This window comes from Chelon labrosus (genome assembly GCF_963514085.1).
Source record: "Chelon labrosus genome assembly, chromosome: 23".
Classification (NCBI taxonomy): Eukaryota; Metazoa; Chordata; class Actinopteri; order Mugiliformes; family Mugilidae; genus Chelon; species Chelon labrosus.
The window spans coordinates 17,925,111-17,952,587 of record NC_140356.1 but is presented as its reverse complement, the minus strand read 5'-3'; the positions used below and the strand labels follow the sequence as shown (position 1 = coordinate 17,952,587).

The 27,477-nt window shown below is 41.3% G+C and overlaps 1 protein-coding gene and 1 long non-coding RNA gene across 2 annotated transcripts; one reads left to right on the top strand and one right to left on the bottom strand.

Moving 5' to 3' along the window:
- Positions 1-5,315: 5,315 nt before the first annotated feature.
- On the top strand, positions 5,316-27,380 carry prkcq (protein kinase C, theta). Its single transcript, XM_084573949.1, has 18 exons — positions 5,316-5,742; positions 10,031-10,423; positions 15,838-16,037; positions 17,554-17,614; positions 19,035-19,215; positions 19,305-19,336; positions 19,423-19,508; positions 19,699-19,828; positions 21,354-21,463; positions 21,684-21,813; positions 21,900-22,066; positions 22,469-22,642; positions 22,735-22,826; positions 24,209-24,271; positions 24,363-24,501; positions 24,696-24,884; positions 25,957-26,085; positions 26,190-27,380. The coding sequence occupies exons 2-18, from the start codon at positions 10,306-10,308 to the stop codon at positions 26,346-26,348; spliced, it is 2,160 nt and encodes a 719-aa protein (XP_084430075.1). The 5' UTR covers positions 5,316-5,742; positions 10,031-10,305; the 3' UTR covers positions 26,349-27,380.
- LOC311508946 lies at positions 7,413-21,953 on the bottom strand. Its single transcript, XR_014699772.1, has 3 exons — positions 21,884-21,953; positions 21,671-21,801; positions 7,413-7,613 (listed from the first exon to the last, which is right to left on the bottom strand). It is a non-coding gene; the product is annotated as an uncharacterized lncRNA (long non-coding RNA).
- Positions 27,381-27,477: the final 97 nt, after the last annotated feature.

Genomic DNA, 27,477 nt, shown 5'->3' with positions numbered 1-27,477 from the left:
ACAAACCCCACAATAAAGTGACTAAACGATCTTTAAATTAACTTACAGTTCGTTTTCTGACATTAAACTAATTGTTAAAGAATTTTGAGAACACGGTGCACATTATGAACATCTCATAGCGACACAATAAAACACATAAACAGATGTAGATGAAGTAGTAACTGTGGCTTTTCAGGCAACAATGCTAAATACTTGCTAAATTTTTAAATATATAATTAATGTAATTACCCAAAATTCTTCCAGTTGTGTAATGCTCTCTCTTTTTGTCCATTTCTAGAAAAACAATATCATGTAAATAGAGTTTGAAACAAGGAGTATTTCATTATATAATACTGAGAAATACATCTTACACAACTCAATTAGATAGTTAGAGCAGATTAAATGGCATTTCTGTCATTTAATACACAATAATAATAATATAGTATTTGTATATGACATATTCAGCAATGTTTTTATCTGTAGGGTTCATTTCCACCACCAGTCGTTCTCCCCGGTTTGTTTTGCAACGACTGCCCAGATGTTTAACCTCACGCACTGCGATCGGCACGCTCTACTTGCGCGCACACGTGCACACAAAGACCACGCCAGCGAAAGAATTAAAGAAGAAGAAGAAAAAAATAAAAAAACCTGGTCACTCTCGTTGGTTTATATTCAGTTTCGTGCTTTGACTGATTTCACTTCACCTGCGTTTAGATGTTTGCGGTCGTTGCCTCCTCTTAAATAGCTGACTCATTTCCTGCCATGTGTCTCTGTTTCTGTATCATCAACTGCCGCACGGCCCTGTCACACTTTGGTTATGCATAAGCTCTCTGCACTGCACTGTGTGCAAAGGTGTGTGTGTGTGTGTGTGCAGTCAGGTAGAGGGTGAATATCTGTACGTTTCCGTTTTAGTTTTATTTGCAGGTTACATCCTCTTTTTTTTAATTTTTTTTTTATCTCCTTACTGTAAAAACACTCACTCTGGTCGGCTTATAATAATCCATGTGCTGGTATGCAATATGAATGTGGAGGGTGAGGGAGGGAGGGAGGGAGGGAGGGAGGAGAGTTGTAAAGGATGACTGGGAGGGAGGAGGGGGGGGGGGGAAGGAAGGGGGGTGTATCTGGATTGTTGCAGCAGCTGGTTGGCTGCTGGGCAGGTTTCCATGGCAACGTGTGTAAAAAAAAAAAAAAAAAAAAAAAAAAGAGTACAGGCTCCGTCCCTCAGTCCCGTATCGATGCTCCGTACAAAAGAATAACATTTTACAATTACATGCCCTCCACCCTCTCCCTCTCTCTCCCTCTCTCTCTCTCCCCATGTCTGGTTTTCATCCTTCTCTTAACCTGAGAGAAATTCATCTTTAATTTAAATTTGCAAATATTTAAATATGTGTTCCGCTATCTAAAATAGAAATATATATATATATATATATATTTTAAATTCAAATGCATGTTTCTCTACAGAGTTGGTTAGAGGGGAGGAGGTAAAGCGTTTACTGGATGTGCTGCATGTTCTTGCAGGAGGATTCATTTAAAACAATGCAATGGGGGAAGCCCACTAACTGTCTAATGAGGCTCTGAACATATATATATAGAAATAAACTGTTAAAAATAAAACACCTACAGAGGGGACTCTCCAATGAAACGATATTAAGTCACCCTCAGAATAGTCAAAGTCAAAAATACTTTTAGAGAAGTAGAAATAGTAGCAGGTTGTTTTTCCTTTTTCACAAAGGTATAATGATTTAAATGAATTAAATTAGAGCTGTTGAGAAGAACCCTGAGCAAAGTGATTAATAGCTTCACACTGCAAAATAGAAAAAGCAGATGCTGATGTCTGAAAACTTTAAACCTGCAGAGTTCTTTGGGCTGAACTGGTCAGGTGGAAGGATTTAGGGAAAACATGGGCGTCAAACAACACAAGTTTCTGGGGGAAGCAGATACCTTCCTGTGAGGAGGCCTTTCTGAATTAGCTTTTATTGTTTTAATTCTTATCTGCAAGAGTCACTGAAAGCACAGATACGAGTTTGTTCAGAAATCTAAACCAGAAATCTAACACTGAACATTAGAGGCTCAAGGCCAAGAACATTAAACAGTAATTAACATAAAGCTCCAAATTCACTAGATCCCAAACTGATCCAGTATCTGTGGGATGATCCACAGAGGCCCCTCCCCTCAATAGGACCAGACACCACAGGACACCCTCAGAAGGCCCATGTCCATTCTCTGATGAGAGACCTGCACAATATTAGGAAGGTGGTCATAATGTTACGCCCGATCGGTGTAGTATAATATAGTAAAGGATGGTAGAGGACAAAGCACATGTTGGCACAGAAGACAGAAGTGCAGGAGAGGACGGTACATTCAAAGCCACCACCAGAGGATAAAACTGGACAGTTGTGAAAAGCAGAAAACAGTTCAGGTCGATAGAGGCCGATGTAGGTCAGTAGAGGACAGTAGAGTGCAGTAGAAAACAGCAGATCAATAGGTGCTGTGGAGGACGAAGCAGAACAGTCGAAGACGGTAAAGGACAGGACTGTACAGACGAGCGTACTGGCGTTTGTTTACGAGCTTTGTTTCCTTCTCCGACTGGTTTATTGTAGATTTCAGGTCATAGGTCTGTGAAGATCACTAATTTAATTATATACATATAGATTTATTGCTTTATTTTGCTTCTTTTCTAACTTGTTAGTCACCTCCTGCCTTCACACAAAGAAAACCACAGATGAAGGGAATATCTGACTCAATTAACACATTTATTTTGGTTGCACACCATTTCTTTTTCTTCATATGTTATTAATAATTAGATCCGATTCAAAAACCACAGGAAAAAAAAAAAGATTTTTCTGTAAACGGTGCAGCTGCACTACAGTCAAATAGAGCTCAGTTCAGTGCAATAAAACCACTGAAACAGTTAAACAGTTGGTTTAAATCAAGTCCATCGTAATTCATCTTTGTGGATGCCACACTTAGTAACTGGGAGTATTTTCGTTCCTCTGGACAATTATGACAGAGGCAAGAGAAGAAAACGCTTAAAGGTGCTAAACGCTCAGCAGTTACGGGAAGGAAGTGTGGCTTCATCAACACAGTTAGCACACGCACACAGCAGGCCTTCTGCTTCTGCTTTGAATTTAAACATGACATGCTTTTATATCTTCGCGCGGGACAAACGTGACGCATGTGAAGTGTGACAAATAATAATTTAAAAAATAAAGAAGCGTGCGTGTGTGTGTGTGTGTTTTATCTGCAGTTGTGTAATCATGGTAACGATGAAAGTCACAAACTGGTGATGATTCATTTTATAGACAAAACTGAAACGTGCATCACTTTGAACTACATTTCAATCTGGCACGTTTAATCTTCTTTCAGTTTTTTTCATGTTCTTTTTTGTGACTCGTCCTCATTAATTTTCTCTTAAAAAAAAACAAACAAACAAAAAAAAAAACCTGATGGGTGAGAAGATCATTTCAGGAACACTGGCACCTCCTGGTGGAGAAATGACAAACTATCACATGCATTCATTCATTCATTCATTAATCTTCTGTAACTGCTTGTCCTCCTGAGGGTCGAGGGGGGTTCTGGAGCCTATCCCATCTGTCACAGGGCGAGAGGCGGGGTCCACCCTGGACAGGTCTCCAGTCTATCACAGGCCTAACACAGAAAGACACTCACACCTACGGCCAATTCAGAATCACCAGTGAACCTAACCAGCATGTCTTTGGACGGTGGGAGGAAGCTGGAGAACCTGGAGAGAACCCACGCAGACACAGGGAGAACATGGAAACTCCACACAGAAAGGAACCAGTCGACGGACGGATTAGAACCCAGAACCTTCTTGCTGTGAGGAATCCGTGCTAACCACTATCACATGCAGAAATCTACTAGTTTTAAATTAAAGATTTAACACATTTGCAGCGTTGTTTTGGCAAGTACTAGATTATCTTATATATATATATATATAATATTGAAGAAAACTATTCCAGGAATGTGAAGAAAAATATGAAAAATCAAATATGATGAGTGGTGGCAGCAGTAATTTGCATGAATCAAGTAAGAGTGGACCTTTAAAGCAGGTAAATAAAGCAACTACAGTTAATAAAATAAGAATAATTATTGAATGTTCCGGTTTAGGAGGTGGGGTGGGACCCAGACACTTGACACACAGGAACGCGAGGAATGAGGAAACAAAAGGAGAACGTTAAAGAGAAGCTACTGCAGGTAACAAAGGTAGATTAATAAAGAAAAGCTGATAGAGAAAACTGAAGAAACCCAAAGGGGGACAAGGGGGAAAACACTTGAGGGGAACAACTGGGGAGGAACAGGAACAAACACATGAACTGACAAAGGACAAACGAAACAGAGACAGGTCTACACACCCATCAGCTGATTATCTTGTTATCGTGGGAACAATTTGAGAGACTTTGATATGAGCTAAACGGCAGCGGCTAGACGACTGGGTCTATCAAACATGGTCCGTGGCGTGTGGATCTAACAGATATCCACCGTTTTTCCTTTGTTAAAAAAAAAACAAACAAAACAAAAAAGAGTGACTTATAACTGAAGCCACAGATGAGAGAAATGTGACTCTCTCTCCAGATGATGAGTCTTCATACAGTGACCTGTGCTTTACATTCAGTTGCAGATGTTCAGTTCTGTAAATGACTCACTGGCCTTTGCTTTTAAATAAACAGAGCTGGGTTCTGGTTAGGGGTGGGAGTTAAGCTGCTTTTGTTTCTAAAACTGGCGTTTTGTATTGTCTTGTTTCCAAGAACATCATCAATGTTATTCACTACACAGGTCGGTGGTTTTAATATTGTGGCTGATCGGTGTATATATATATATACAAACACAAAAGGCTGACGGGATAAAAAGAAACACGTGAGCCCGCAGCGAAACAAAAAAGCTGGATGAACAGAAAAACAGAAAACTAAATATCACGACGACCGAGTATTTTTAAAATTGGAAAAATGTGTTTCTGCTTTTCAAGATCACCTTTAAATCCATTTCATCTCGTTTGCACGGTGACGCCACGACAATCTACCTGTGCTGCTGTGGTTCAGCAATAAATCACATGACACAACTCTAAGCAAAGAAAAAACACAACATGACATCAGTGTTGTCATTTAACCCACGTGGCTCTCTAGCGCCTCTTCCAGATAAAAAAAAAAGAAAAGCAAACCAACTTAGAAACGTCTAATTATACTAAAATAAATGTCGGTTCTTTTTGTTTCATACGTACGATAATTTGAGGACTCACTCACAAACACACACACACACAATGACTTCCCCTTTCTAACCTCACTGAGTGTGACCTGAGAGGTGTTTCCCTTTGCCTTGTTGTTTTACAAATGGGTTTCACTTCATGTGTGGGTGGAAAGATCAGAAGATGCGTTCAATGTCTGCTCGGAAATTGCAGCTTCTGGCGCTAAATAAAAGTTTAAACTTCAATGCTTTAGCAGAGCGAGGGGAAATGTGCACAAGGAATCTCAGCACTTGAATGCAGCATCAACTTAATTCGAATTTTTTAAATCTCTTTAAATTTGTCCTACCTCACTTAGAAGCTAAGTAAACCTAACAGAAAACTATTTTATTCAGCACTTCATATTGAGATATTTGTAAAAGGCTGAATATTCCCACAGTCAGTGAATGCATCAGGATATCACGCTTAAATGCTCAGGCTGTTCTCCGTCCGGTCTGTCACACAAATGCTCGGATGGAGAGAGACGGAGACACTAAACTTCACAGGACTCTGCGGTCTGTTTAAAGGTGAGCACATGTTTTTTATTGTTTTTATTTATTTTGTTTTATATTATTTTTTTTTTTAAAGTATTTTCCAGCTATTTTCAGCTTTGAGACGCACGTTTGTCATGAGCTTGTCGGGCTGCATTTAGAAGCAGAGTGGAAGGAAAAATCCTGCTCAGAGTCTGTGGCTGTTATTATTAAACGCTTTATTTATGGTGCTTTAAAGTTGCGGTTTGTTAACTCCATTTCAGTGTCGTAACAGACTGACAGGAATCTGATTTAAATGCAGGTAAATTAAAAGAGGCTGCAGTTTGTTTTCTAACCTGATCATGTGCACCGTTGGTGAATAAACAGCTGTGAGGCAGGAGGTAAAAAGCAGCAGCATGTCTCCACTGTGAGTGCATCACTAAGAGGAAAGAGATCGTCTTATCTCTTATCAACTGAGGCTGTGAAACCTAGCGTAGGAAGAACATGCATGATTTTAATACAGGATTAAATTTAAAATATGTTCTAAATTTACCATAAAGGGATATTTTTCCATTCACTGCAACAGTCCAACACAATGATAAATACTGTCCAGAATATTCTCCAGAATAAAAGTTATATATTAAAGAAATATGCTGCACATACTGTACGCTGCAAACTATCCAGCATGGTCGAGCTTTAACAAAGACAGTAGAGGGGTCTTTACTGTCAGTAAGTGGTGACTCAGTTCACATCGACAGAAAATACAAGCTGATCTCCTAAAAAGATCCTTCTATATTTATCCATTTCTGCCTGAGAGGGTTTGTTTCCGCTCGCTTCCCGATTTCCCAAACTACAGGTTGAGCCGAGGGTCAAATCCCAGAAGAGACATGTGTTAATTGTGCTTGCGTTATCAGTAAATGCTCGCGTCTAGCCTCTTCCGCCTTTTGAATGACTGACCACTTCAGGGACGCTCTGAGTGTCTGTGGTCCTGTCAGAGCTGCAGCTGAAGTCAAAGTCTTCTGTCACACACATGGACCTCCTGTCAGCAACAACAAAGATGTCCCCTCCTCCTCCTCCTCCTCCTCCCCCTCCTCCTCTTTTGGCTACTTCAAACACACACTGTGCTTTGATGCTGTTTGATACAGAGGGTCAGGTGGGAGGCCTCGCTTGACTTTCTCTCATGAAAGGTTTGTGAAAGGTCTCCGGCTCCGGCGCGCCGGCTCTTGACCTTCTTTGCATCTTTGTTTGTGTGTGTGTGTGTGTTTGAGGACGGACCAGCGGCGGTGGCATTTTAAAGTGCCGCCGGGTGGTTACGGATGGCACCGTGGTGCTCCGAGGCGACGCGGTAAAGTCTGCTTATTTAGCCTGTTGGCTGCACCGAGACCAACATCAGCCGACGAGCGCTCGCCGCAGAGATTTGAAAGATTCTACACTGCTCGCGCTCATTGCAGCGACGCATTTAACCAAAACGTGTTCACGGGGTTTTACAGAGTAGAGGTCAGGCGTCTTGTTTTAACAATTACCCCTGTGTTAGTCCTGACTAAATCCACTTAGTAGGTTACTTAAAGATGAAGAAAGAGGGAACAGAGCGATTAATCCCTTAAGGACGTCATTACAGATATTATACCAACAGTATCCGGTTTGTTTTTAAATCTTTATTATTACACATTATGAAGTATTTTATGGTAAATAATAGGAGCTTTTCTGGAAAAAAAAATTGCTCACAAGGCTTATAGATTTCAACTTTTCTGACCTTTCAAATAGCTTCACGGTTGTTAAAATCATCTTATTCATCAATCGGCTTCTTCCAACTCTCCATCCAATTAGTAAAACATGGATATTTTCACATATATCGGGGAGGAACTAACATCTTTACATAAAAGACCGAACGTCTCTTCAAGTGTGATGTCTTGAGTCTTTTATGGGATCTGTACAAGAAATAAAAACAGTTTTTTTGAGGGAGCAAACGAGAAGACACTATCAGATCAAGTGTTTATATGGTTAATATATATATGTGTATTATTAGGAGCTAATATCAAATCTCAATCTGATTGAAAATGTGTTCTGACTAAGTCATTCTGTTCTTATTGAGGTGATTACGATCAAGCAATCCATACAACATGCTTTCAAATATATGACATCTTTAAATGAAGTAATCAGCAACATATTTTGTGTAGTATTTGGGAAGACATACATTTATCTAAAACTTTGATCACTGTGTCGGCTTCTCTCAGCTTTCCGCTCCCTGAGCTTCTCTCTGCCCACCTTTTTCAAACGTGTACAGCAGCCGCGTTTTTGCGTGTTTTTCTGCTCGACTTGTGTTTTTCAGTCACGCTCGCACCGGCCCCACCTGTGAGGCTTGAAGAACGACAGAAGAAAAATTTAAACCGCTCAGAGACAGGAAGCGTGGTTACACCGTCGTAACTCGAGCACCGGAAGTTTGGCTCCTCCTGCACGAGAGGCTGCAAAGAAAGCGATGCAGCTCGGTGCATTTTCAAATCTTTGAATCTGTGACGTTAGGAGTGTTCATTGGGGAAGACGTGATATTTATTCTTGGCGGTTACTCTTCAGAGCGTTTGTTTTACGCAAGTTATAATAGTGTAAACATGTACTGAATAAGCTGAGCCATTGGTTTACATGATGACCGTCGCATAATAAAGGTTTAATTAATGGGACATTTTTTAACTGGGACTAGAAACTCTGTAAAATCAGATATTAAACAATGAGATTGATGAGGTGTCCCAGTTTCAAACCACTTCATTGCTTTGATCATCAGTACGTAGGCCATTACCTCGGAAACAATGACAATAGTGGTTGAAAGCCACTAACAACTTCAGTGAAACTGATGGCGCATGGCCAACACTACTCCAGTGTTTAACTTTTATTCTTTAATTCTTTTAAGGCAGAAAATTCGTCAGTATTCACCTGATTCCAGTTTTTCACATGTAACATTTGCTCGTTTTTGTTTTCTTTGGGGTTTTGGACTTGGAAAAAGGACAGCAGTGTAATTTATAGTCTGTCAAATACATAATAATATAATAAAACACAATCACACGATGCGGATTAAGCTGATTAGCGCCAGGTAAAGCATCCCTACTAGTTTTAAACTTGGCGTCTGTGGTGACGTTCCCAGGTGTCGATGCGCTTTACGTCAACCAGTTGTTTGCCACAGCAACTGTCAGCAACGAAGATGGAGTAGACAACAGAATAGGATATAAAAGTTTTAAGTAGAAACCTTTTACAATTCATCAAAGCTGCCTCTTCAAGAAGCTGCAGTTTGTTTGTTTGTTTTTGTTACATATCCAGCTCTTTAAGCTGCTCCAATATGTTCACCGTCTAGTTGCCAACGATGTCTGCCAGCTAATGAATGTTGGTCAGGTGTCAAGTGTTTTCAGAGCTTTTCCTCTGGCTTAAGAGAGGAATGAAAACCAGAACAATGGTCTAATGATAAGTGACTGCTTTTACATTCTGAAATAAACATATTAGTTTTAAACTTCCTAACAGCACAATAAGAACACACCCACGTCGAGAAAGGAAACTCTTTCTCCACTAGAATACAGTAAAATTCTGCTTTAACGCTAGATGAAAACTGAATCGGTCTCTGTTAAGACGTTGGACTGAATCCCGTCTTTCACTTCACATGACACTGCTGAGCAAGGGGCAGAGAGGTTTACAGTAAAGAAAGACACAGAGTCCTGCAGACTCAGGCACATGCAGTCATATATTCCTGATCTGCGTTTAGTATTTCAGCTCTATTAATAGTCACCTCCCAGCTTCCTCTACACCACTGGGACTGACACACACTTACAGCCATATGCACAAAAAAAAAAAAAACAACAACACACACAGCTCTCCAGCAGGCCTCAAATATCACATCGACCGTCACCAAGCCAAAAGCAGCCACTCGCTATGAATTCCTACAGAAGAGGAAGTGTGTTACAGGTAACTCTGTAGTTATTTTCACGCTTGATTACCCAAAGCTGAGGGTTTTTTTTATTTTAAAAAAGATTTTGTTTTAAATAGTGCCCCGCGGCTCAACCAAGCCTGACAGCTGGTGTTTACGAGTTCTCAAGGTATGCGTGGTTTTATTTCAGCAGAGATTCAGCAGGCTTGGTTTAGGTGTGATTACTCTGATGCCCCATCGCGAGACAGTTGTGATTTATTTTGTCCGGCGAGGGTGTATATATGCGGAGATGTTTTGTTGTTGATTTAGCTTCATGCCCTGATTTGACAGCCAGCTGGAGTAGACTTTAAGTTTGCAGGGAAGCTCGCTTTACAGCCAAATCTTGTGGTTGTGGCGTCATGGGTGCTAAAAAATCTTTGTCTGTGCCTCTTCCTTTCACAGGTTGATTCAAGCGTCAAGGACGGAAAAAAAAAGCAAACCCTTCACTCTGCCTCCTCCTCTTCCTCCTCCTCTTCCTCCTCCTCCTCCTCCCCGGCGGCCAGACCATCTTTCCTCTGGAGGAAAAGGGGGCAGTCGGTGTATGCTGTGGTGGAGGAAAGGAGCCATCTCCGAAATCTGACATATCTCATCACTTTGCAACGAGGGACGTCACCCTCGGGCTCCCAGAACGTTGTTTGGATATTTGACTTGAAGCCGGACAGTAACGATCCACAGCCATGTCACCTTTCCTGAGGATTGGGTTCTCACAGTTTGAGATCGATCCCGGTCTGGCCTACCACGAAGAGGTGCTAAACCCTTACTGCGCCGTCTGCATGAAGGAGGCCATCGACACAGGTCAGTTATCTGAAATGTTGACGCCCGTCTTGTTGTCGGTGCACCAATCAACTGATAACTCTGCCAACGGTCGGCTTTTGGTTGCGTGGTCCGGTCTTTGTCATCCGAATGTGGTCGTGGCAGATTGAGGAAACTTTACATATCTGCATTGGTGATAGCATCATCTGTGGTTTACATGTCTCACAGATAAACTGGACCTGAATCTGTTTGCAATATTTTTGTTGATTGAATGTTTTCAGTCATTTTCATGGACTTGATCGCTAAACTAGTGTTTGCTTTGAGTTAGGTATAACTGGCAAAAAGTCCAGTTCTCTATGCCCATCTAAACCAATTATGCTTCTAAATGTTTATTATGTTTAGACTATTGTTTGGGAGCTTTGTAAGTTAATCAAATAAATAGTAAATCTAGTGTACCTGTCATTCTGGCACAATCTATATTTCTGTTTTCAACAGAAACCTTCTCTTCCTTGGTATTTTCTGACATCCTTACCCAAGCCCATTGCTTCATACCAAAGGAAATACATAATAATATACACATCCATTTTTCAGTAGCCCGATCATTTACAGCAACAGCTGGGCATTGTTGTCATTAGCAAACTTCACTTAAACCGGAGTAAATGAAGCAAATGTAGACGATTATTTTTAAGGGTTTGACGTATTTTGGACTCTTGGTTTGACAAAGGTTAATTTCAAGACATTATCAAGCATTTTTAGATAAATTCAAACATCTTATAGATAAAAAAAAAGCCATGTATTATAATTAACGGCCGTTTTGTTTTCACCGTTCTCTAGAAAAAAACGAAAATGAATGATTTCCTTTCCACCCAGGAAGTGGTGTTCAGGAAGACAATGTTTTGTAGTACATAGCTTTTAGGATCAGTCATAGTTAATGGTGGCTTTTCTGGCTGTAATACTGTCAGGGAGTCTGATGCATACGACACCACGCCTCATATAGTTGGTGAAGAACTCAACCAAAATAGCACTACGCTGTAAATCTATATATTAAGCCTGCACAGCCTTAATTTATTTTTAAAAGGTCTCCGTTGTGGCCGTTGATTCGCATCCAGTGTTACAACTCTGGGAAGCTTCCCTGCATGATAACACACTCACAGTGGATATCTTTACCCTGCATGTGGCTATCTTTAACCACTGGTGAGTAAGAGGGCAGGATGAAGTTTAAAAACAGTGTCACTGAGAGGAAAGGGGAGGGCTCTCATATTTCTTTTGCTCTTCGGTGAAAACCACAAGACTTGTCCTTCAAGGTAGTCGAGACTCAAGACTGAAACAGCAAAAAACACATGAAGACATCCACTGTTTTCAAAGCGCATAAAATAAAGCCCTCGTGGTTCCAGTGTTTATAACGGCACCATGCTGAGCCCGTGCAATAAAGAGCTGATGATGAGGCTGGCTAAAGAAAACTAAAGACAGCTCCCTCCCATCAGGCACTTTGGCTCGCTGCGGCTGATTGGATCTTCAAATAAAAGTGATGGAAAGCCCCCAGAGACTGCTTTACGTTTGAAGTAGGTCTTTGTTTTTGACTCTGCCAAGCACAAGTCGCACACAAGTGCTACATTTAAAAGCCTTTTGACTTTTTTGTTTTTCCCATGCGTTTGATCGCTAAAGTAGAGTTGGCTAAAACAGAATCCGCTTCTCGGTGCCAACCTTCTCCAATTACGCCTCTAAATATTGATTATTTTTAGAATAATCGTTGGCTTTGCAGATGAATCCAGTAATTTAGTCTGTGAAACTGTTACAAAAAAAATATATAAAATTGACAAAAAACTGAACAAAAAAACCAAAACCTTCTACGTCTTGGTACATTCTGACATCCTTACCCAAGCCTGTTGGTTTATACACTTATGTCCAATAATATGCACTCAATTTTAATTAGCCCTGTCATTTCCAACAACAGCTGGGCACATTTGTCATTAGCAAACTTTACTTAAACTGGAGCAAATAGAGCAAATGTAGACGACTATTTTCAGGGGTGGATTAATACATATTTGATGCTAATTAAGCATTTCTGGCGTCAAGAGAGAGTATGAAGGCTCTAACAAGTCGTGGATACTAAGAAAAAACCTATTATGCAGATCAATCCATTGTTGGTTGTGATATTTTAGGGAATCAAAGAATAATTTGTGGATTAAAATAATGAAGCTTGTTCAATATAACAAAGCCCTGCACAGCTTCCCATTTTTTTGTTTTTGTTTTTTTTTAAGATAGATATATCCCTCATGTGTTAATGGAAATACTTGTTTGACAGGCTCATTCTTGGTTAACTTCCACTTTTAGATCTCTACTCAAATGAAACAAATGTGATGAGTCAGAGGTTTTAAGCTGAAAATGTAGCTGACCAACTTTTTTATGCAGCTACTGTGGACGTTGTCATGGCGTGTTTATACCAACAAATTCAACGTCACCACATAGCGCCGTAGACCGACAGCACACGAAGACTGGAAAATCTAAACTAGTCTGAGGTGTAAATGACACTGTGGTGCCTTTTCAAAGAACACAGGAACTGACTGAACTGAGAGACGCCAAAACACAACGCTTCAAATTCTGCTTAACACTGTGAGGGTAACCTATCGCCTCATTTCCACTTTAGTTTTTGGTACAACGAAAACCCCCGCAGACTGGTCACTAGAACCGCAATATGTGCTGCCACAAGAGACATAAAAATAGTTTTGAAAGGTTGAAATTTAATTTTTTGGCAAGACTGAAGTTTTGAAGGCGTGTCAGTCTTTAGTGGAACAGTCTGCTAATCCAGCTTAACCCTGTAAATACAATATCAGGTTTGTATCGCATTTCAGACCAGTTGACCCACATACAGGATCTAGGCTTTTGTTTTTAGACATTCAAACCACAGAATCACCACTCGCACACTCGCAACTGTTTGACATGTGACGCTGAAGTGCCCACTTTTCAGAAATAGTGGATAATACAAGCGCAAATATAGAAAAATCCTGTGACTCTCTGATCTTTAGCGTTACAGGTTTCGCTAAAAGTAATGCAATTATGGATCAAAATATTGATTCATTTTAGACTTTTTTTTTTTAAAACAAGTTTTTAGAAACAAGAAATAGTTAATAAAACTAAAACTGTCCTTTATACCCGTGTGCTACACTTTCAGAACTTTTTCCCCCCGCAAACGACCTAGGTTTCAAACTTGGAAAACAAACAAACGCACTATAGGAACAGAATTACAACTCCACAAAAGCATTGGAGAAGCACTGAAGAAAGAGCGTTGCAGTTGAAGAGAAAGAAAGTGGAAATATAAAGTACTATTTGCAGAGATTTGATTTTGAGTTTTTTTGCAGTCATATGAAACACTAACCAAGACCTCAAATCTTACAAACCTCAAGTTTCAGTCTTGCAAAAGATTTTCCTGTTAGATTTCAAGCAAAATCAAAACCTTTCTTTCTTCTTTTGAAACAAATAACAAAAAAAAAAAAAAATATGGCATGATATTAATCCCCTACAACTATAATTTCTTTTATTCGCCCAACCAAGATTTTACAGCACAGTCAACTGACGATGTACTTAACGTCAGAATGTCACCTATGCTCAGGGGTATTACGCGCAGTGGAAAATAGAGAAAAGTACCTGGAACCATATCATGTTGCAAAAATGAGGCTTATATGCAGACATATTTTCCTCTGTATGCTTTAATCGGCACAGGCGGCAGCTGGCAGAGCCGATGGACAGACAGTCAATGAGCTGATGATGGAGAAGGCTCACTTTTGGGGGTAAAAAGCTTAGCGGGCTTTACTGTCGAAGCAGCGGGATGGCCGGGATGGCATGAGGCCGTTATGTAAGTGGATATATGGGGTGTTATTGCAGAGAAGAAAAAAAAAAAAAATCTGCAGATGTCAATTATAAAAGCCAGAAGGGCCTTTTATTTCCTGTCCATATGATGCAATTGAACATGTCTGAATCGGTACAATAATCCGTTGGCCGCATGGTGAGATATTCAGATGCTAACTGAATGTGGTACCCATGGAAACGATGGCGCACAACATGGTAACTGACACTAACATGCATGTAAGACGGCCACAATTTAATAAAACATGGGAAGGACGGAGCTTTAAATGGCAACACGGGCAAAAAAAGAGCAATTAATCCCTTGAGAGTGATACACTATATATTAATCTGATCCTACACCAGATTAATTCCTGGTGTCCGTTTTCATCCTGGCAGGAAATCTTCTCCATGTTGTGAGTTAAATGCTTAGAGGAAATGGCTGTTGACATCCTATACATCCGTTATGGTCAGCTAATCCCATGAAAAGTGAAAAAGCTGCATTGTTTTTTTTTTCCCCCCCATTACAAAAATGCTATACCTCCAAACCATACATCCGCTGTTGAGTCATGTACTTATCAGGGATTAGGGCTGCGGATTAATACACATTTGGTGTTTTAAATGGTATAAAGCTATCAGATGTCCAACCTCGAACCAACAAGGCAGCAGCAGCGTCGGTATTTGGACTGTTAAGAGTTTTAGCTGATTGTTGGTTGGTGATGTCGGTGATCTAGCAATTGCTGATGATGATGATGATGACAGCAGTGCTTTAAGTGGGAAAAAGTGCCAGTTATCCCCTTAGTCACCTGATGGTGTGTTTGTGGGTGTGTCGGGTAGTCGATATGGAGACGACATAACCACGTTCTGAATGGCAAAAGTAAATAAATCCTGGTGAAACGCTCAATGCAGGTGAGGGGGCAGAGAATTAAGTGGGTGTTTTGTCCTTATCAGTTGTGTAATGAACAAGAATTCAACAAAAACAGAAACAGGGGAAATTAGATTTGTGGAGTCTTTTGAAGATGCTTCATCAAGTCTTCGATTCTAAAAGACTGGTGGGAAGTTGAGGTATAAATAGGAACATCTGTGGGTGTTGTTCAACATAGATTTATATGACTAGGGTCTGTTGAAGACCAGATACCAGATTACTCTGGTACTAATCGTATTTTCTTCCTCTAACGAATGGTATTCAACCAACCCATTATTAGGCAGAGAATCCGGTCCCAAGGACTGAATGTGGGTGAAAACGTCTTCAAGAAACCCTAAGTCCAGTTGTCCTTGTTTGAGCTTTCTTGTACACACTTGTCAAAATGCTATATTTGAATAAAAGTTGAAGTTATGTTCGCTTTTGAGCGGAAATGATTTGTCGCCGATTTTTTTTATTTATTTATTTTTTTAATGAGATTTGCTGACAGCAAGTATTAGCTGAAATTTCTTGGTAAAAGTAAAGTGAAGTGCTTTATCTTGTCATTATATAACGTACAACGAAATTGCATGGTCGGATGGAGGGTGCTGAAGCGAAAGTCAAAGAGAAAACAGCCAAGAGCGGTTTTAGCTTCATCTTACTTCCTGCACAGAAAATAGATTAATATATTTGGCATTTCTCATTTCCTTTCCAGAAAAGGGTCAAGTGTACAAGCAGAAGAAGCCCACCATGTACCCGCCGTGGAGCTCCACGTTCGATGCCCACATCCATCGTGGGCGCATCATGCACGTGATGGTGAAGGACCGAACTGTCGAGCTCAAGTCCGAGGCCACGGTGGCTCTGGACTCGCTGGCAACGCGATGCAAGAAGGAGAACGGCAAGCTGGAGATATGGGTTAGTGCAGCGGGATGGGATGTGTGTTTGTGCTCGCGTGAATTCAAAGCTGTGGAGCTGCTCTGGCAAAATCCAGATGGGCCGACTCAGTTTGGGGTCAAAAGACCAAACGTCTGAAGGGGTAATCCTCCTTTTAGTCATTAAAACCAAATCATGGTTTCCATTTTTTGGTACCGAGCATCCTCACCTGCATACAAAATGTTTTTTTGTTTTTAAATCTGAAAGCAGAAAAAAAAGCACTAATGATGGCTCTGATCCATGTCCTAGAAAGCAATGTCAAAGAGCCAGTATGCGCCAAACCATTGAGCAGAAGTGGAAAAACTAGTGTTACTAGCTAATATGATCTTTTCTTCTACGGAAAAGCTGCACTATGTGCTCGACTGCAACTTTTGCATCTTTTGGAAGTTTGTAGGTCAGACACCAGCAGTGAATTTGCTTTCTCATCTCCATTTCTTCGGCTTCCCATCAACACTCTGTTAATCTACTGTAAACCAATAGGTTAAAGACTTTCAGTGTGTTGTTTTATCAATATTACAGCTGTGAACACAGGACATGACTCAAAGTGTGATTGTGGCAGAAAAGAAAGCTGCAACATGGCTTTGTGATTACAAGAAATTCATGTCTGTGATCATCAGTGAAAACAAGTCAATATGAAACATTTAAACCCTCTTGCAGCAAAGTTCAAAATACGAAACTCCAGTGAATCGAGAATTATTACAGTGTCAACAAGAAGGCAGCAAAATAAAAACCCAATTCGGTATTAAGTGCACAGGAATAGAGCGAGACATGTTGACTCGTTGCTTTACTCTGGCCTATCTCTAGCTGATTTTAAAAAAATTACAGCTAGCAACCTGTGAGGGCAACTAGCTGTTCGCCAACGCAAACCCCATGTCGTTGTCATGAAAGCTTTAATATTAGGATGAAAGCCAGACCAACTTACCCTACCACCACTTTTCACTCGTTGGGAACCGATTATGCCGTGGCAAAGATCTGTTGGGCCGATCAAATGGTTTGGGAGGGATTTATCCAGTTTAGTTTGGCTCAGATTGGTTGTGGGACTATCCAGTTACAGGCAGAGTTTGTCTGTATTGGCTTGCCTGAAATCCAAATTGGCACGTTACCAGACTCTTATTTGATAAGAATTGAGTCTGGGTTCACCATGCTACTTTTATATTCAAGCCCGAGTTACACCTTAATTATATCCATGCAGATATCATGCTCATAATAATCACAGTTTTTCCTTACCAAAGCCAAGATTTGACAGAAGCTTCACGCCAACTGTCTCCAACACTAAACCGAGAATCAAACAAATACCGAGACAACTAAGCTCAGATGAAAATTCCTCCAATCTGGCCCTTATGTGTGCACCAGACTGCGTCAGCGCCTCCAGACTGCATGACACGGATGCGTCATCATCCTCCTGAATCCTTCCCTCTTCATTCTCACGAATTTCTGTCCTAAAACATCGTTTTCGTTTCACTTTTTGCTTCTTCTTTCTCTTTTTGTTTCACGTCAGTTGGAGATGAAGCCGCAGGGCCGCCTGCTGATGGAGGCCAGATACTATCTGGAGAGAAGTGGTGAGTGAGTGGTGAGCTGTGGAGGTCATAACCAAAGTGGTTGAATGAATTCACGACCAAATAACACATAAAAACGCCCGCCTCAACTAACCGTCATTTTTACCCATTTTATTGTTTTAAACGGCTTCACAGCAGCTGCAAATGTGAGGAGTCATCCAAATTGTCCTTTAGCAGCACCCTGTGCCTTAATCAGACTTAACTGTGCCACCCTAATTACATTGTCTCAAGCTAAAAATAGAGTTTTGACTTTCGGCCTTCTGCTGGTTTCAAATAGTGAAAAGTGTCATGTGAGCACTTTGCATTTTCACTGGTGCTTTCCTGACATTAACGCCATGCCGAAGCCTGAGATGTCACAGAGAACTAAAGGGAAGGAGTCATCTCGTGCGTCTATAAATAAACCGAGCAAATGGGAAATCACTGCTGGGAACAACAGGTGGCATTGTGACTGGTACACAGTGAGGATTTCAGCTGCAGAACTTCCTCCTGCAAACTCACACTGCACTCGTGCATCTTGTCGAAATGCAGCAAACTGTCTCGCTGTGCTCATTATTGTGAATCTTAAAAAGAAAATCAATCCTCGGACGTATTTTAAAAAGATTTCTTTGCAAGCGTGAGAGAGGAAAAAGATCTTACATCTTACATCTTACACATCCTGAGCTGGTGTGAACGAGGATATGTGGTCGGTGTTGGCCAATCAATAACTGTGCAGCGGCAGTGAGGCTACAGTCTTGAATTTCTATTCTTACACAGGTTAATGCACAATAAACTAATACCTACCTAGCTGGCATGTTTTGGACCTTATCGTCCCCACTTGTCGAACATATACTTAATATAACTCTATGCTTTATGCACATCCTTGAGCCACGTTCAGAGTGGAGGCTTAAGCTGCCATAATCTGACCACATTACAATGACGACTAAAGCCTTAATTTATGGATGCAGGATGCAGCCTGACACAGACACACACACAAAAACGCTTTAGGAACAACTTAAAAGAAAAACATGAAGAACGGCGTTGGTGTTGACCTGGCCTCCAAATTCACTAGATCCCAAACTGATCAAGTATCTGTGGGATGACACAAATCGTGATTGTATATTCTGTAATTCTTGCAGCTGCAATTGGTCTGAAATGCATTTTCTTGTCCGCGTGACTCAGCAGCCGGCATTTGCAGTTATAGAAAATAATCCGTCTCGGTCCATCTGCAATAGTGTTTGTAAGAATTATTAGGGACACATCAGTCATGTCAGCTCGATGATATTATCTTACTATGGCTCAGACTCACTGACTGATGTAACTAACACTTCTGAGTCAACAAAAGGTGAGAAACCGAAACTTCACTGTGGATCCTCTCGGCGGTTTAGTGCTCACTCTGTATGTTTTTTTTTTTAAATCTAACGGTTGCGTGATGTGATCTTTTTAGACGCTGCAGGCCAGACCGAGGGAGACCCCGCGTCGGAGCGGGACCAAGACGGCCTGTTCACGCTGCATCAGCGACGCGGCGCCATCAAACAGGCCAAAGTTCACGTCGTCAAATGTCACGAGTTCAGCGCCACGTTCTTCCCTCAACCGACGTTCTGCTCCGTCTGCAAAGAGTTTGTCTGGTACTGACTGACTCTGTCGTAAAACCACTGAATGAGTAATTTTCTCCATTAACACCTTAGTCATTTCACCTCTTTCTCCTCCACTGCAGGGGCCTTAACAAGCAGGGCTACCAGTGCAGACGTGAGTTTATTTATGAGCTTATAAGTTTGACTGATGCCTCCATGTCTATGTCACACATTTACAACAGTCACTATTGTCTCTTTTAGAGTGCAACGCTGCCATCCACAAAAAATGCATCGATAAAGTTATCGCCAAATGCACCGGTTCGGCTATAAACAGCAAAGAAACAATGGTAAATACAAGAAATTCGCAATGAAACACTAGCCTTGTTTGCTTTTATCTCGCTGCTAATGTTTCACTTTTAACTCGGGCGTGAATTCATAAGACGACGACGCTCACCGTTTTGACACAGGAAGTGTGTCTGTACCTCTTTTGAACCTTGAAGGGCTCAATTCGCTGATAGGTGTGATAATGTGTTGCAGATCCACAAGGAGCGCTTCAAGATCGACATGCCCCACAGGTTTAAAGTGTACAACTACAAAAGTCCCACCTTCTGCGAACACTGCGGGACTCTGCTGTGGGGGCTCGCCAAGCAGGGGCTCAAATGTGAGGGTGAGAGGCGGGAGTTTTATGATTTATGTGGTTTTGTTTGCACTTATACAAAAAAAAAAAAAAAAGAGAATTATTTGACTTGTGTCTTGTTGGCAAAAGTTCAGTTTAACATTAAAATGTCAATATACTAATAAAGATAAATGTGAAATAAACATTTATAGATAAAAGTCACAAATAAAGATAATAATAAGAAAAGACCAGATGAGACAAGACAAGACAAGACAAGACAAGTCCAGATAAAGCAAAGACCAAACCAAACCAGACCAGACCATGCAAGATTCAACAAGATCAGACAAGTTAAAGTTAAGATTCGACCAGAACACACAAGACTAGACCAGTCCAGACCAGAGCAGACCAGGCAACAGCATAGTTTGAGGTCTGTAAGTCCTTATATTACGCAAACTATGTCCTGCATTTTCTCACCAAGTCATAAAAGAAAACAACTCTTCAGAACAAGTAAGAACTAATAAAATGTACCAGAACTCGCAGAGTTGCTCGTCTTTAAATGAAGTTAAGGAATAGCTACGTACCAGGCAAGATGCTTCACAGTAGATGCAGCGTGTGTGTGTTGCATGAGTTTTCAGTGGAACCACTTGCTGAGCTAGTTTCTTAGGAATCATACGTTTACACAGTTTGACTGTCACGTATTCTTTAAACACACCTGCATCTTCTGCTAAGAAATCTTGTTGTGTTTCGAAAGTGAAAAATCTCTGAATGAGTTGATATCGCATTGAATCAGGACCTTATCGATCAGAATCAAATTGTTTCCAGGAAATACGCAGCAACACCCGACACCAACAGAGATATGTGGAAACAAACAGGGGCGTAAAGTTATGTAAAACGTACCAACACCCGAGGTTATACGCGTACTATTTGAAAATATTTTGTACGCGGCCAGGTGCAAATATTCAAATGTGCAGAGAGGTTCAAGACAATTCAAGAAAAATCTATTTATACCAACTTATCTATATTTTTCCAATCTGTAAAACCTCACTTCAGAGTACAAGGAAAAATAAAATCATGAAGAAGAGCAATGGAGGATAAAATGCTCTAAGCACTAATATACAGATATCAATATGTTTTTAAATGGTGAACGTTACAAGAGGCTAATATTCCAGCAGCTGACACAACAGCTGATATTTATATATTGTGGCTGAATTCTTTGAATGCTGTTGGATGATCGACCAGATACAGCTGCAGCAGCAGGTGGAAAATATCGTGTTTCATGTCAAATTAATCACATCCAGTACAAAGCTCTCTCACTAGTTTGGATATACTGTGTATTGTGTGTGTGTGTGTGTGTGTGTAGAAATAAGAATTGGTCAAGAAAATGTGTTTTCTATGTAAAAAAAAAGTAAAGCAATGAGAATAATTGGTTAAATGAGAATACAATCCTTTTTAAAAGCCTGTTGCATGATAATGTGTGAAAATGAAAGACGTCCAATCCATTAGGAGGACGGCGGATGGTTAAAAAGATAATATATTGTTATCTGTAAACTGTATTAAAGCTGTGTTTTCTGTGCAGAATGCAGCATGAACGTCCACCATAAATGCCAGAAGAAAGTAGCCAACCTCTGTGGCGTCAACCAAAAACTGATGGCTGAAGCTCTGGCTGTCATCGAGAGTAAACAGCAGGTCAGACCAACAGATCTTCTGCATGATTCTGATGCTGAGAGCTGCTCCATCAACTCTTATCTCCATAGTAAACTGCATTAGTTTGTACTTTAAAGTTAAACATCACTCACAGATTTGGCCTAAATCTTTAGGTTTAGAGTTTAAAATGGTTCTGATTTAGTTTATAAATAAAAACCCTTAAACCTTAAAGTTGGATGTTGGCCTTACCTTTCCTCTTAAGGCCCGAAGCACCAGAGATACTGACAGCACCGGTCGAGAAGGTCCAGTGGGTCTTGGGCAGCCGGGAGTGGTCCGAGCGCCATCCGGGTTAATAATGGGCTTACCAGCCACGGCTACACCTGCAAACAAAGGTAACAAACAACTCAAGTCAAACCTGCGATGCCTCCTTTGACGCTTTAATGTCGTATCTTATTTCCCGACCTGCCTCTTGTCGCAGATGTTCAGGGTGTTTCATGGGAGGGACCGATGGACGTCAGCAGATCTGCCGCGGACGTGGCGGCGGAAGAGCCCTTGTACGCCGTTCCGAGGAAGGATCACCAGTCCAGATTCGCCATCGATGACTTTGTCCTTCACAAAATGCTCGGGAAAGGCAGCTTTGGAAAGGTCTGATCTGATTCAAAGAAGCAAAGCACAAAACTGAGTTTATATCAAATCTAAATCTTCATGTGTTTTTATTTAAATGGAAGCAGGAAACATTGCTCAGAATAATAAGATAACTGCAACGTTTTTAATGGAAATTCTTAAAGCGTTAACGGCTTGTTGGGGAAAGATTATTTCCATTAGTTAGTTTTTCCATTTTAGTCATCGTCTTCAATCATATTCATGTAGCTTCACATAGAACATGTAGGGCTTGTGGTCACAGTTGTTTGTGCAGCCAGTTTCCACTGAAAACCACCTGTTACTTCTTTTTTTTTTTTTTTTTTTATTTTGCTGTTAACGGTGAAATGGTCTCCACCTGAGGAGACGGCGGTGAGCAAACAGGGTGACGGGTGCACTGTCTTCCAGGTGTTTTTGGCCGAGCTGAAAAAGAGCGGGAAGTTTTTCGCTGTGAAGGCGCTGAAGAAAGACGTGGTGCTGATGGACGACGACGTCGAGTGCACCATGGTGGAGAGGAGGGTCTTGTCTCTGGCTTGGGAGAATCCTTTCCTCACGCACCTCTATTGCACCTTCCAGACCAAGGTGATAACCGTGTACACACATTTCGTCTACGCCACCACCACCTCCCTCAGCCGACTACGGCCCTGAAACTCTCTCTGATTTTTCATGTGCAGGAAAACCTGTTCTTTGTTATGGAGTATCTGAACGGAGGGGATCTCATGTTCCACATCCAGAACTGCCACAAGTTTGAACTGCACAGAGCCACGTATGTATTCAGTCACCATGTCTTTGATGATACACATCTTTGCTGGAAAGAAATGATCTTTAGTGACGTGTGTTTCAACTTTAGATACAGTGAAAAACACTTTTAATAACAATCTACAGTGCAGTTAATTGTTTTTTTGCATAAAAATGACTCAAAACATCAGCTGACTTTCACACTAGTCCTGAAAGCAGGGGCCATCATTGGTGGACCAGTGAATTCTGAATTATGGCAAAAAAATTGAATCTTACGAGAATCTTCAGAGAAACTGGGTCATGCAGCAATACAATGACCCCAAGCACACAAGTCTTTCTAAAAAAGAACGGTTAAAGAAGAGCAAAATGAAGTCGTGACCTTAATCCAAGGACCTGAAGCAAACAGTTCATGTGAGGAAACCCATCAACAACGCAGAACTGAAGCTGATCTGTTCTGAGGAATGAGCTAAAATGTCTCCTAGCTCCTGTCGATGATTAGCCTGGTCGTTACCATCCTACGTTTCGCCTGAAATGTGATTTCGGTCTGGCACGGAGTCTGGCCCAATTGCACTTCTGCGGTTCGCGTGTAACCGCGCCAATCAGCGAACAGTTGGGTGATGACGCGGAACTCGCCTGCCCGAGTTGCTTGTAGTTCAACAGCATAGCAACAATGGCGACGGAGGAAGAGACGCTAGGAGCCATCCGCGAAGTTGTCTCAACTCTCGAGAGCATCACGGAATTAAAACCAGAACAAGAGGCTTGTCTTGTCAATTTTATAAATGGCACGGACGTCGTAGCTCTCCTTCCAACTGGCTTTGGGAAAAGTTTGATTTATTTAACTGGAAGCGGAAGTGGTAAGCGTAAGAGCCTGAACTCCGGCGCACAATATACGTCATTACCAAACGTTGCTGATTGGTTAAGGGAACTCCAATGATTTTAAACCTCAAAATAAGCATCCGCCCATTACGGAGACAGATTCCTATTACATTGGGCCAGACTAACGTCAAATTTCGGGCGGAAGTACGTAGGATGGTAACGACCATCTAGGCTCGTAGATGATGAGCTCCTGTAGATATTTTATAGATCAGCAGTTACCGGAAACGTTTGGTTGTGTTATTGCTGCACAAGGAGGTCACAGCAGATACTGAAAACAAGGATTCTCTTGCAACTCAGATATAAACAAATTACAAAATTTCTAGAATTAAATAAATGCAGTATAATATTTCTGTTTCATTTGTTTGAATACTTTTGGGACTTTGGGAGAAAATTCTTTAGGTCACAAAAAACTTTACGCTGCACTGTAAATTTCTAACACAACGCTAACAGTCTGAGGTTGACCCAGTTCATCTCTACTCTCCATCTGTAACACGACAACAGTAACACGCCCAATACATTTGTCTCTTCCTGCAGCTTCTATGCGGCCGAGATCATCTGCGGCCTCCAGTTCCTGCACTCCAAAGGAGTCATTTACAGGTAGGCGCCGAGTAAAAGCCAGAAACAAAACTGAAATCTACCGCGAAAAAAAAAAAAAGTGAAACTGAGACATTTTCTTGTGTCTCTGTAGAGATCTGAAGCTGGACAACGTGCTGTTGGACTCAGACGGTCACATAAAGATAGCGGACTTTGGCATGTGTAAAGAGAACATGCAAGAAAAATCTATGACCTCCACCTTCTGCGGGACGCCGGACTACATCGCCCCCGAGGTGACTGCACATTTTGCATTTTAACACGTGAAAAGCTGCGTTTATGATATTTCTTCATCCGGATTTGAAACCTGACCGTTTACACGGACGTAAGGGCGCATCTCTGTAAGGGCTGAAACAAGCCCAATTAAATTTAGTCCATCTTCGTCAGTGTAAAAATTCACCAGCATTGTGTGTGTGTTACTGCGTCTCAGATCCTGCTGGGTCAGAAGTACAACAGCTCGGTGGACTGGTGGTCGTTCGGCGTGCTGCTGTACGAGATGCTGATCGGTCAGTCTCCGTTCCACGGCCGCGACGAAGAGGAGCTGTTTCTGTCCATACGAACGGACAACCCCGTTTACCCCAGCTGGCTCAGCAAACCAGCCAAGGACATACTGGTCAAGGTGAGACATCAGGTGTTGTTGTAGATGCGTTTCACAAGGTCAGTGTTGACATTATGAGCACTGAACCAATGGTGCGTTCTATTTGTCTTGTAAGCGCGACTTGCAACTCGGGAGTGACGTCACATCCGTGTCGGAAAACAAGTTACAGCGGGTTTTTGCGTTCTGTTTACGAGAGGTCGGAGAAAAGATGGACGCCTCCAGGAAAGTCGCTGTTGCGCTAGCTCTGAAAGAGTACAGCTACAATCAAAGTTTGTGGTTCATCAGTGTGGTTCAATGTGCTTGGTTGCACTAGGCAGTTTGGACGGTTCGTAACATTTATAGTGTTTATCTCGTTTACAGTGCAACCACGGCGGATTTCACATGTTCACTACATATTACACAAACATATTTCACAGTTTGATATCTGAATATTCCGCTTTGATTAACGTTAACGATAGGCTACTGCTCCGCTTTCTGCTCAAGACTCGGCATTGTTGTCATAGCAACATGGAGCGTCTCTAGCCAATTTAAACTGGACAAGCTACAAAATAACTTATTAAGCGGTATTTAGCTGTAGCGATATGCCTATTAGGTAACCGTATACACTGCTATGTGTACGACTTCTACATTTGGTTACAACAAAGACAAAAGTGCTTAAAATAGTAGAAAACCACAATGTTTACTACGTGTGATGCTCGTGGTAGCCATCTTGGAAACTGAACTCGGGGTCCTCTGAGCCTCGACGAGTTGACGACTTGTATATGCGACCTCGGGGGCGTTCTATTTGCAACTTCCGGTTCGTAACTCGGGAAAACGACTCGGAAAACGAGTTCGGTGGACAAATAGAACGCCCCACAAGAAAAAAGGGCAAGATCAAAGCAAGTATGTCAAGATTGCTTGCTTTTTTTAATAACACGCTATCCTAGCAACAAGCAAATGTCCACACACACAATTCTATAATGTTAAAACTCTTGGATATGGAAGTGCACCAATGATAAGAGACAGTAGAGGAACAAACACGAGATTAAATCCTTCAAATTGTCGCCCCTGATTCTAAAAACAATGCCTTCATGTTCATGTTTTTCTGCTTCAGCTTTTCGTGAGGGAACCTGAGGAGCGACTGGGAGTGAAGGGAAACATCCGACAGCACATCTTCTTCAGCAGCACCGACTGGAGCGCCCTGGAACAACGGCAGGTGGCGCCGCCCTTCAGGCCAACTTTAGTAAGTACAAGAGGAAACTGTACTTTAATAGGGATTGTAACCACATCCAAATACACAAACAATAACCGTCTATTACCTTAAATATTTCTTCTCAATCCTCGCAGTCGTCACCCAGCGACTGCAGCAACTTCGACAAAGAGTTCATCAACGAGAGGCCCAGGCTATCGTGCGCCGACCGCACGCTCATCAACAGCGTCGACCAGACGATGTTCAGGAACTTCTCCTTCGTCAACCCGGGGATGAATCGCGTCGCAGCTCGCTGACCGGACCCAACCACAACAACAAACAAACAACAACAACAAAAACAACTACCTGCTACCTACAAGCGAGCCGCTCAGACAAAACCAACACTTACTGTAACTAAGCAACAAACTGCAGAGACTTTAGACTGTGAATGTCACAAAACTCAGCTGTGTGTTCAAACTGGATAAAAACAACCACTAAAGACGTGTCCTGGGTGGAAGGGCACAAACAACTCAAGCGTAACTGGATCTAAAACTTAATTGTGACACATCCTGAACAAGTCAGTGGTAACCGGTGTGTTGTTTTGTTTTTGTCGTAAATATTTCACTCAAATATTCAAATAGACGAAGTATCGCACACCAACAATTTGATGTGTTTACCAGTAGAACATGTAATGAACTAATGGTGCCTCATAATATTTTATGAAGTTCATGTGAATTAAACTGAGAAACTTACCAATTAAATCTACTGTATATTCCTGTCCTGTTCGACAGCAGTGTTTGCCTCCATTTTACCCTTTCTATGTAAATAACTGGATGTGGTAGCATCAGTAGCTTATAGACGCGTTAACGTATCAGAGTTAAACGACAGGGTTATTGTTTACATGTGTTTTCCTCTTCATTGTGAATTCTGTACAATAAAATGTGTTTGTGTTTTTTTTTTAAAGTGTTGTGTTCGTGTCTTGTGTAGTGCCGTACTTTATACACTGAGGAAGTGGTGGTGGAGGCGTTGACCCAAGAAACTGTGTCAGTTTTTCCATTTATTATTGCACCACAATACGAGTCCAAAGGTTAAGACGTTTACAAAAGTAAGGAGTTTAAATATTATTATAAATCACGCTATAATCTGTGAACGGAAAATATATTTGCAGACAAAATAGTCTTGACAAGTCATGTTTTACCACCGTTTCCTAAAGGGAACAACAGAAGAGTCATGTGGGAACCAGAAACCATGACATTTGAAATCTGAAATTCGTTTGAAATTCAGAAGAGGCACAAGCATAATATTGCGACATATGACGCATAAAAACAGAATTTCCCAACCGTTTACCACAGAGAAACACCGTTCACAACTTTGGTTCCTATTCCCATATTCGCAATGCTGATAGCGGGCTTCAAACATGAACCCAAACGGAGGGGGTGGTTTCAC